Source organism: Bombina bombina, chromosome 3 (genome assembly GCF_027579735.1).
Source record: "Bombina bombina isolate aBomBom1 chromosome 3, aBomBom1.pri, whole genome shotgun sequence".
NCBI lineage: Eukaryota > Metazoa > Chordata > Amphibia > Anura > Bombinatoridae > Bombina > Bombina bombina.
In genome coordinates, this window is record NC_069501.1 from 409803541 (window position 1) to 409815682 (window position 12142).

The 12142-nt window shown below is 40.7% G+C and overlaps 1 protein-coding gene across 1 annotated transcript in view; it reads left to right on the forward strand.

The window, feature by feature from the left end:
- The window catches only part of EIF2D (eukaryotic translation initiation factor 2D), a 247483-nt gene that overhangs the window by 81657 nt on the left and 153684 nt on the right, over positions 1-12142 (forward strand). Inside the window, exons 5-6 of the mRNA XM_053706592.1 lie at positions 5817-5924; positions 6101-6336. Of these exons, the coding sequence (XP_053562567.1) occupies positions 5817-5924; positions 6101-6336 (344 nt within the window). The remainder of the gene's footprint in view (positions 1-5816; positions 5925-6100; positions 6337-12142) is intronic.

The following is a 12142-nucleotide window of genomic DNA, read 5'->3' on the forward strand; positions in this document are numbered from 1 at the left end:
TTTTTGACAAACCAGAGACGGTGCAAGCTTGCGCTCAACTGTCTAGCCCTTCAGACATCCTCCAGGACATCTGTGGCCAGGTGTATGGAGGTAATCGGGCTCATGGTATCCAGCATAGATGTCATTCCATTCACCAGGTTCCATCTCAGACCTCTTCAACTGTGCATCTTGAGGCAATGGAACGGCGATCATTCATATTTTTCCCAATATCTCTGGGCAGACCGGTGAGGGAGTCCCTGTTTTGGTGGATCCGACCGGGGCAGTTGTCTCAGGGGATATCCTTCCTGAGACCATCCTGGAAGATTGTAACCACGGATGCAAGTCTATCAGGATGGGGACCTGTTTGGGGTTCCAGAAAGGCACAGGGCAGATGGACTCGAGTCTACCCATAAATATTCTGGAACTTCTGGGGTCATCCCAATTCATCAGATTCCAATCGGACAACATTACCTCGGTTGCTTACATAAACCACCAGGGGGGGACGAGAAGCTCCCTAGCAATGAGGGAAGTATCTCGGATTCTGGAATGGGCAGAGACTCACAATTTGTTCGCTCTCAGCGACCCAGATTCCGGGTGCGGACAACTGGGAAGCAGATTTTCTGAGCAGACAGATGTTTCATCCAGGGGAATGGTCTCTCCACCCTGAGATGTTTGCGGAGATCTACAGCGGATGGGGGACGCCGGAAATAGATCTCATGGCGTCCAGACTCAGTTGCAAGCTACCCAGATATGGGTTGCGATCCAGGGATCCCCAGGCGGAACTGATAGACACCTTGGCAGTACCTTGGGACTTCAACCTAATTTACATATTTCCACCGTTTGCCTCTTCTACCACAAGTAGTGGCCCGCATCAAGCAGGAGCAAGCTTCGGCTATTCTGATTGCTCTGTCGTGGCCGCGGAGGACGTGGTTTGTGGATCTAGTGGCGATGTCGTCATATCCGCCGTGAAAGTTACCTTGTCACAAGGATCTATTAGTTTAAGGTCCTTTTCAACATAAAAATCTCGATTCTCTGATGCTGACTGCGTGGAGATTGAAGCCTAGTCCTAGCCAAAAGAGGATTTTTGGAGAGAGTGATTGACACACTCTTTCAGGCCAGGAAGCCGGTCACTAGACGCATCTACCACAAGGTGTGGAGGACCTACTTGTCCTGGTGTGAGGAATGAGGATACCCATGGCATAAGGTCAGGGTATCCAGGATTTTGGCCTTTCTTCAGGACGGTCTAGATAAGGGTCTTGCCGCCAGTTCCCTAAGGGGACAGATCTCGGCTTTATCTGTACTGTTGCATAGGAAGCGTGCTGAGCTTCCTGCCATTCAGCCCTTTGTTGAGGCTCTGGTTAGGATCAGACCGGTCTTCAGGAATCCGGCTCCTCCTTGAAGCTTAAACTTAGTTCTTAAGGTTTTGCAGAGGGCTCCGTTTGAGCCTATGCATGCCCTTCACATTAAGATTCTCTCATGGAAGGTCCTGTTATTGGCTATTGCATCAGCATGCAAAGTCTGAGTTGGCGGCCTTGCAATGTGAGCCTCCCTCTTTAGTTTTTCATGCTGATAAGGCTGTTGTTCGCACTGGTTTGGGTTTCCATTCCAAGGTAGTGTTGAGTCGTAACATTAATCAGTAAATACTAGTTCCTTCCTTGTGTCCTAACTCTTCTTCATCGAAGGAGAGGTTACTTCATAATCTGGATGTGGTTCTGGCTTTAAAGTTTTATCTTCAACCCACAAAGGAGTTCAGACAGACGTCGTCCTTATATGTTGTGTATTCAGGAAGGCGCTGGGGGCAAAGGGCCTCTGCAACTTCTGTTTCCTTTTGGTTGAGGAGTATGATCCGTCTGGCATATGAGACAGCGGGAATCAAGCCTCCTCAGAGGATTACGGCTCACTCGACTAGAGCTGTGGCCTCTTCTTGGGCCTTTAAGAATTATGTTTCTTTGGAGCAGATTTGTAAGGCGGCCACCTGGTCATCCTTACATACTTTTGCAAAATTTTATAAATTTGACTTTTTGCTTCGGCGGAAGCAGTTTTTGGGAGAAAGGTTCTTCGGGTTGTTGTGCCCTCAGTTTAGGTTCCGCCTCCTTTACCCTCCCATTTTTTTCATTCAGTGTCCTCTAGAGCTTGGGTATTTGTTACCACAAGTGATGAATGAAGCAGTGGACTCTCCTCCTATTAAGATGGAAAAGATAAATTATTCTTACCTGATAATTTCATTTCCATCTGTGGGAGGAGAGTCCACTGCACCCGCCCGTTCTCCGGGGGGCGGACCTAAATGTATTTCTTCTGGTATCATTTATACCCTTATATTTCTTCTACTGTTCCGTGTTCCCTTGGCAGAATAACTGGGGGATGAGGGAAGTTGGGGAGGTATTTAAGTCTTTGACTGCGGTGTCTTTGTCTCCTCCTGGTGGCCAGGTTCTGTATTTCCCACAAGTGATGAGTGAAGCAGTGGACTCTCCTCCCACAGATGGAAATGAAATTATCAGGTAAGCATAATTTATGTTTTTACCTCTGTAAATGCCTCAGTTTCCTGTTCTTAGCTGACAGGAGTGGCACCCGGTGTGGTCTTCTGCTGCTGTAGCCCATCTTCTTCAAAGTTTGATGTGTTGTGCATTCAGAGATGGTATTCTGCATACCTTAGTTTTAACGAGTGGTTATTTGAGTTACTGTTGCCTTTCTATCATCTTGAACCAATCTGCCCATTCTCCTCTGACCTCAACAAGGAATTTTTGTCCACACAACTGCCGCTCACTGGATATTTTCTCTTTTTCGGACCATTCTCTGTAAACCCTAGAGATGGTTGTGCGTGACAATCCCAGTAGATCAGCAGTTTTTTTAAATCCTTAGACCAGCCTGCCTGGCACCAACGACCATGCCACGTTCAAAGTCACTTAAACCCCTCTCTTCCCCATTCTGATGCTCGGTTTGAACATCAGCAAGTCGTCTTCACCGTGTCTAAATGCATTGAGTTGCTGCCATGTGATTATCTGGTTAGCAATTTGGGTTACCAAGCAATTGAACAGGTGTACCTAATAAAGTGGCCGGTGAGAGAGAGATTTGATTTCCAATATAAAGTACATCAAACATTATCTCACAATATTCCACCTTGAAAAACAATACATGGCCACATTAGAAATAAACCTAAGGAGATCTCCTAATTTTAAAACAGGGGATGATCCATATGCAGGCTTAGAATGTGTGCTATTGCAGTGTTGGTAGCACAATAAGCTGTTAGTTATTGTGCAAACATAGGAAATAGTTGTTAATGGCAACAAAGTTCCTTGTTAGTTCAGTAGCCGTCAACATAAGCAACATTCCCTCTCAAGCCATATACATAGTACATCCACAAATTTGTAATGCAAACCAAGGTTCCTTAAGATCACGTCATGCATATAAAAACACAAGGCTTACAGGCATATGCATGCAGGGGTGACAAAAAGAACATATCAAACACAGTCTCCTTTAAACTGCAATAATGGTGCAAACATTAATCCCGCCCAGAAGTACTACATTGGGGAATCCTTGCCCCATCCTGGAAGTCCTCACTGATGATTTTAGATGATGTTGTCCCTTGATGATGTTTCACCTCTCCTGATGGTTAAACTGCCGGAAGTGTTGACCTGGTTGTCCGGGCTCCTCGATTCAGCCTTTAAGTCACCATCTTCAATAGTAAACCTGATTGGCCAAGCCCCTCAGGCTAATACATTGCAGCTTTCTTAAGCGTAACTGAGATGTAAAGTATGTTCTGAAAACCCTGCACTCCCCTCAGTAGGTAATTTCTCACCCAGGTACACTACAAAAGTCACATTTACGTATCCATAGAATGAGGCACTCATTGGGAATTTTTAGCAAAAATTCTTAAGTATGAATTTATTTTTTTAAGCATAAATTCTTTGCTTTGTGACATTTTGGGGTTGCCACTGTCCACAATCTATATAAAATACAAATGAAATACAATGCCATATATAACACCATTGCCAAACCGGAACCATTAACATAATCTACACTGTAATGCACATGCATTGGTCACCATGGAAATCGGTCACTGTGCAAGCTTAAAAACAATATGTTCACTTCAGCATTATGAAAAGGTTTAAGTCTGAAGCCTTACTCCATAATAATCCATTATTTGCTTATTGATACATTATTACAGTTCACCCAATCTGATATCATTAATGAATTAGACTAACCAGCAAAGTTATAATAATCATGAAGCCAAGGACACTATTAATCCCTTACAGCAGGCCTTTGGTGGGCCTTATGGCCTCTTTCTGTATTGTTTATCACTTTACCCCTTGCCTAATTCTTCTCTCTCACCTTCTTGCTGTCTTTTGCATGTAACAAAATTTATAATTTCCTCACTCTGGCCAACTCTTTCTTTTTCATGGGCTTTGTACTTCATCACATCATCCCCTCTGACCAGATGTATTCTTAAAAAGTCCTTTACTCTTGCTGGACATTACATACATCTCTTTTGGCTGCCTGATTTATCAGTCTTTAATCTGGGTATTTCTGTAGATTATTGGTATTTTTAGAACATGCGTAAATATATTTATGAAGGTAACCAGAAAATCCACTGTAATTAATCTACACAGGTCTTACAATGACTTTGGCACAGGTTTTTGAAATAGCTCAGCATGTAAGGGTTTCAATAATCCCATACGTGTAATTATTTACAGTTTATGCAAAATGTATTGGGCAGTAGTTAATGCAAAGCAAGGGGACAGAGACTAGTTCTTACGTTAGCTTTGTGTTCTATAAATATATAAAACTTCAGACTTAAATAGATCTACTATTTGCCCTTATTTAGCATGATACACATTGGTCTTCTCTGTTGGCTTAACCCTTATGACTGGACTACAGCACATTAAAGAGTTGTCTAACCTAGAGTCACTACTGTCTAACGTATAAGCTCTTACAAGCACCAAACATCTGTGTTTTATTCTTTAAAATGTAGTTTTGTTCAAGAAAAATGCAGCCATTAGTAACATTTTCTAAATAAATATACAAATAAATAATGAACAAAAGAGAAAAATAGTCTCTTTAGTCTAAAGTATGTGTTTTTTTACCCCAGTCCCTCACAGCCTCAAAAAAACCCAGAATTTTCAAATCACATAGTTAAACCAAACAGATTACGTAATTTAAATTATTTTAGCAAATGGTTACTTAAATCTTAGCCTAGCTATTGGGGACCAACTACAGGTCAATGTTCAGGCACTTGAATTGGTCCCCAGTAGCCTAAATTATTTATATTTTGGCAATCTATAACATGAAGGTACAATATGAGGCAAAATAATCTACTCATAAGGATTTTACTTATGTTTATGATTCATTTACAGCAAATACAGCTATGCAGGAGGTTTAAATGGATAGTATATAACAATTTTCATATAACGGCATGCAATAGGCACTACTATAAAGAATAATATGCACAGATACTGATCTAAAAATCCAGTATAAAACCTTTTAAAAACTTAGTTACCAGTTTAGCACTGTTGATGAAGTAGTCTGGGACACCCACTGAAAGGGGCTGGGTAAATAAAAAAAAGCAGACACTCCCCACCTCCCCCCTTCCCTGCATATGAGAATACAGATAACATAAACAGGATCCTGTAGGAGCCTGTAAATGTGTGTATACACCTGATTCTGAAAATCAGCAGAATGTTCTTTTAAAAAAATTAAAAATAAGAAAAACTATATTTTTATAAAAATACTGCCAGATGGGCTATATAAATGGATCATCTACAAAATATTTATGTAAAGAAAAATCTAGTGTACAATGTCCCTTTAAGTGATGCTCTGACACTGTGATGTTGTTTTTCAAGGGCTCCTATGGCAATAGGTGTGGCCACAATGTCTACGGCTGAGATGCTGGCATCCGGAATGAGAGGGAAAGGGTTCAGCATCCTACATACATACCGAGATCAGCTCTGGTACGTAAACCAAAAAAAAGAAACACTTCTCCTGGGAGATGGGTTTGTTCTTTTTGTTCAGACTCTTCAAATGCAGAAATATCAATTGTCCATCTCTTCCAATAGCTTACGAGTGAGTACGTGTGGTCTCATGAGAATGAGTGAAGCATACTTAGATCTCATTGTTTTAATTACAGGGCATTTGGTGACAAATCTGCGCCTCCAGTCATTGAACCACGGGAATATGATGTAGCACAAGATGAGGAGGAGCAGGTGATACAGAACAGCCTTCCTGAGAACCAAGATCTGGAGACAGACCTAGAGGATCTTGCTTTGACAGAAGAGAAAGGGGCGACTGCTGAAGAGGTAGAGGGTGGTATTGATGCTCAGGATGAAATGGAAGACACAGTTGTTAGCCAAAAAACACCACAAGGTAAATGTTGCATGTGACATCTATATTTCTTAATAACAATCTCAATGTGTTTACAGTCACTTGAAGAACTTTAGCTTCCAACTACTGTAGCTTCTACAAATTAAAATGTTATGAATAAACTGTTTGTGTCTTGAACTAAAGCATTAGACAAAGCCTGCACCCCCTAGGTACAACAAATCCTCCCAGCTGTTTTTAAATTGCTATTTATTTAAAGCGAACTTAAGCACTTAAGCACTTAAAGGGACGGGGAACTCAAACATTTCCTTTCATGATTCAGACAGAGCATACAATTTTCAAAACGTTTCTAATTTACTTCTATTTTCAAATTTGCTTCATTCTTCTATTATTCTTTGTTGGATCGGTAGCGTGCACATGTCTGGATTACTACATGACAATAAATAGTGCTGCCATCTAGAGTATTTTTGAAAGTTGTTTAAAATTGTATGTTCTGTCTGAATCATGAAATAATTAAAATGTTTAGTTATGTGTTATAAAATAACTTTGCAATATACTTTTATTGCTTATTTTATTTCCATGTAATTTAGCTCTGAAATTTGTAGATTTTCTCATTTTTAAAGCTATTAACACACCCTGCAGACTTATCAAGGATAACCCTGCTACATATACTGTATTTCCCTAATTTGCTTTAACTGATAACAACTGCAAAACCAATTAACGCTATACTACTTTAATGACTATTGCTAGCCTTTTCTTCTGCAGACTTAATCACAGATTGTCTCCTCCAAATAAGGCAAGTGGTGGGTGATTTCTGGCTATTGAAAAACAATTGCAGCAAACAGGGTGTTTGTTTTAAGCGTTTAGACTTGGCTAATGTAGCAATACAACATAAAAAAGTATTGTCATTACAAGGTGTCTACTGCCTGTCTAAGGTCACAGGGTAAGTGAGAAGGTATTAGCCACATGCACCTTCCTCTGCACATGTAATACCTTAGACTGGATTCTTAAAGCTCTGCAGTGCTGAGAAGTGTGTCCTCTGTTCCCACACCAGAAGATTGCAAAACAATATTTTTTTCTGATCTTTTTTATATCTTTGATTCCCAGGAATAAAGGCCAAATAAACGGTACAATATAATCTAGAGAACCTGTGTGTTAGATAAAGTCACACAACTCATGTCTGACTGCTTTTTAAACTCTTTCCTTATTATAAACGTTTGTATAACTTGAGTTAAATCTTCAAGTACTTTGTATGGGAAGGATTTATTTAGCACTTTCCTTTTGCTGGTCTGTAACTTCTTGAGTCTTTGTATCAGATTATAAAAGGTAAACACTTCATACATCATTAATCAGCACCACACTAAGAAGTTCTTCTGTCTGTAAGCAAGTTTACTAGTAAGGTCTGAATAAGTTTTGTTTTAAAGGACACTGTACTGTACCCCCCCGCCTAGATTTATCAAGCGCTAGGAGCATTCTCCTTTATATTCTCCTCCGAGTTTTCTGCAGCTCACCCTTGGAGAGACGCACCGGTGGACACACATTTCTGAAAAAATATTCACATATTAATTTGTGCTGTTTGGAAGGCGAGCTGGGGCGAATTATGATGTATTTCTCCAACGCAAAAATAGGAAATTCACCTGATTTATCATTTCAAATCTGTGTTGTTTTTTTAGGTAGTATTTTTTGCCCTCTTCAAGTAATCTATTACAATTGTGTTTTACATGGGGCAAATTTGGGCATTAATTTTGGTGTGTTACCACAGTACATTTTTACTTTAAAGGGATAGTCAACACCAAAATTATTGTTTAAAAAGATAGATAATGCCTTTACTACCCATTCCCCAGATTTTCACAACCAACAATGTTATATTAATAATGACCCTATATAACCGTAACACATTCAAATTGTTAATAGGATTTTTTTGTGGGGCAAGTTTGCATTCTATATTTGGCATATGTATCTAGCAAAAGATAGATCTGCTAGAATCAGAAAGTACAACATCAGAAATAGATGTGAACACAACGCAAGCTCAAAGTCATAATGATTTCTAATGTTGTTCTCCTCAGTACCTATGGAGAACTTTGCGTTCTCCAAAGGCGCAAATAAAATGCTAGGGTGGACTGTAGGAAATGCGACTAAAACTAGCAAAATGTAATCCTTTCTTAAGCGAACTGGTGCGCCTTGGTGAACGCAGTGAGAGGAATGTATAGTCGGATTTGCCCAATTTTAGATGCACTTTGCATTATTACATCAGAGGATTCATTTGAATGCAGATTTATAGGCACATTTTAGGAAAATTGCTGCTCAATGTGTTCCAAATAATTTGTTTTACCTGCTGAAGAGTATTACATGGATGGAAAATTGTTCATTCATGTTTATACTTGTATTTCAAATAGTTTGTGCTCTGAGCTATCCAATCACTGTGTAGATTAGAATTTTGCAAGCGCATGTAATTTTCTCTATAATTAAGTATGATGAAGGTAATCTAACTTCTCTAGAACTAGAACAATTCATAAAGGTATTTTACAGCAAAAGCAGGCACAATAAACAATAATTGTATATTGCAAAGTTTTTTCTCTTGTTAAGTGTATCCAGTCCACGGATCATCCATTACTTGTGGGATATTCTCCTTCCCAACAGGAAGTTGCAAGAGGATCACCCACAGCAGAGCTGCTATATAGCTCCTCCCCTAACTGCCATACCCAGTCATTCTCTTGCAACTCTCAACAAAGATGGACGTAGTAAGAGGAGAGTGGTGTATTATAGTTAGTTTCTTAACTTCAATCAAAAGTTTGTTATTTTTAAATGGTACCGGAGTGTACTGTTTTATCAAAGGCAGCATTAGAAGAAGAATCTGCCTGTGATTTCTATGATCTTAGCAGAAGTAACTAAGATCCATTGCCATTCTCACATATTCTGAGGAGTGAGGTAACTTCAGAGAGGGAATGGCGTGCAGGTTTTCCTGCAATAAGGTATGTGCAGTAAACATATTTCTAGGGATGGAACTTGCTAGAAAAATGCTGCTGATACCGGATTAATGTAAGTTAAGCCTAAATGCAGTGATTTAATAGCGACTGGTATCAGGCTTATTAACAGAGATACATACTCTTATAAAAGTGTAATATAAAATGTTTGCTGGCATGTTTAATCGTTTTTATATATGCTTTGGTGATAAAACTTATTGGGGCCTAGCTTTTTCCACATGGCTGGCTTTATTTTTTCCTAGAAACAGAGGCTTTCCACTGTTATAGTATAAAAGTTACAGTTGGTGCAGTTAAAATTACAAACTGTGACATTCAGCTTCCCTCAGCAGTCCCCTACATGCTATAGGACATCTCTGATGGGCTCAAAAGGCTTCAAAAGTAGGAGCTGTGGCAGTTGTTATGACTGTTTAAAAAACATATTTTTCGTTTTGTTAATCTGTTTTTTGTATTAAGGGGTTAATCATCCATTTGCAAGTGGGTGCAATGCTCTGCTAACTTGTTACATACACTGTAAAAACTTCTTTAGTTTAACTGCCTTTTTTTCACTGTTATTTCAAATTTTGCCAAAATTTGTTTCTCTTAAAGGCACAGTAACGTTTTTTATATTGCTTGTTAACTTTGTTTAAAGTGTTTTCCAAGCTTGCTAGTCTCATTGCTAGTCTGTACAAACATGTCTGACACAGAGGAAACTACTTGTTCATTATGTTTAAAAGCCATGGTGGAGCCCCATAGGAGAATGTGTACTAAATGTATTGATTTCACCTTAAACAGTAAAGATCAGTCTTTATCTATAAAAGAATTGTCACCAGAGGGGTCTGTCGAGGGGGAAGTTATGCCGACTAACTCTCCCCATGTGTCGGACCCTTCGCCTCCCGCTCGAGGGACGCACGCTAATATGGCGCCAAGTACATCAGGGATGCCCATAGCGATTACTTTGCAGGACATGGCTGCAATCATGAATAATACCCTGTCACAGGTATTAGCCAGATTGCCTGAATTGAGAGGCAAGCGCGATAGCTCTGGGGTTAGACGAGAGAGCGCGTAGATGCTGTAAGAGCCATGTCTGATACTGCGTCACAATATGCAGAACCTGAGGACGGAGAGCTTCAGTCTGTGGGTGACGTCTCTGAATCGGGGAGACCTGATTCAGAGATTTCTAATTTTAAATTTAAGCTTGAGAACCTCCGTGTGTTACTTGGGGAGGTATTAGCTGCTCTGAATGACTGTGACACAATTGCAGTGCCAGAGAAATTGTGTAGGCTGGATAAATACTATGCAGTGCCGGTGAGTATTGATGTTTTTCCAATACCTAAAAGGCTTACAGAAATTATTAGTAAGGAGTGGGATAGACCCGGTGTGCCCTTTTCCCCACCTCCTATATTTAGAAAAATGTTTCCAATAGATGCCCCTACATGGGACTTATGGCAGACAGTCCCTAAGGTGGAGGGAGCAGTTTCTACTTTAGCAAAGCGTACCACTATCCCGGTTGAGGACAGTTGTGCTTTTTCAGATCCAATGGATAAAAAATTAGAGGGTTACCTTAAGAAAATGTTTATTCAACAAGGTTTTTATTTTACAGCCCCTTGCATGCATTGCGCCTGTCACTGCTGCGGCGGCGTTCTGGTTTGAGGCCCTGGAAGAGGCCATCCATACAGCTCCATTGACTGAAATTATTGACAAGCTTAGAACACTTAAGCTAGCTAACTCATTTGTTTCTGATGCCATTGTTCATTTGACTAAACTAACGGCTAAGAATTCCGGATTCGCCATCCAGGCGCGTAGGGTGCTATGGCTTAAATCCTGGTCAGCTGATGTGACTTCAAAGTCTAAATTACTTAACATTCCTTTCAAGGGGCAGACCTTATTCGGGCCTGGTTTGAAATAAATTATTGCTGACATTACTGGAGGTAAGGGTCATACCCTTCCTCAGGACAGGGCCAAATCAAGGGCCAAACAGTCTAATTTTCGTGCCTTTCGAAATTTCAAGGCAGGTGCAGGATCAGCTCCCTCTACTTCAAAACAAGAGGGAACTTTTCCTCAATCTAAGCAGGCCTGGAAACCTACCCAGTCCTGGAACAAGGGCAATCAGGCCGAAAGCCTGCTGCTGCCTCCAAGACAGCATGAAGGAGCGGCCCCCTATCCGACAACGGATCTAGTAGGGGGCAGACTCTCTCTCTTCGCCCAGGCATGGGCAAGAGATATTCAGGATCCCTGGGCGTTGGAGATCATATCTCAGGGATATCTTCTGGACTTCAAAGCTTCTCCCCCACAAGGAAGATTTCACCTTTCAAGATTGTCTGCAAACCAGATAAAGAAAGAGGCATTCCTAAGCTGTGTGCAAGACCTCCTTGTAATGGGAGTGATCCATCCAGTTCCGCGGACGGAACAAGGACAGGGGTTTTATTCAAATCTGTTTGTGGTTCCCAAAAAAGAGGGAACCTTCAGATCAATTTTGGATCTAAAGATCCTAAACAAATTCCTCAGAGTTCCATCATTCAAGATGGAAACTATTCGAACCATTTTACCGATGATCCAAGAGGGTCAGTACATGACCACAGTGGACTTAAAGGATGCCTACCTTCACATTCCGATCCACAAGAATCATCATCGGTTCCTGAGGTTTGCCTTTCTAGACAGGCATTACCAGTTTGTAGCTCTTCCATTCGAGTTGGCTACAGCCCCAAGAATTTTTACAAAGGTTCTGGGCTCACTTCTGGCGGTTCTAAGACCGCGAGGCATAGCGGTGGCTCCTTACCTAGACGACATCCTGATACAGGCGTCAAGCTTTCAAATTGCCAAGTCTCATACAGAGATAGTTCTGGCATTTCTGAGGTCGCATGGGTGGAAAGTGAACGAAGAAAAGAGTT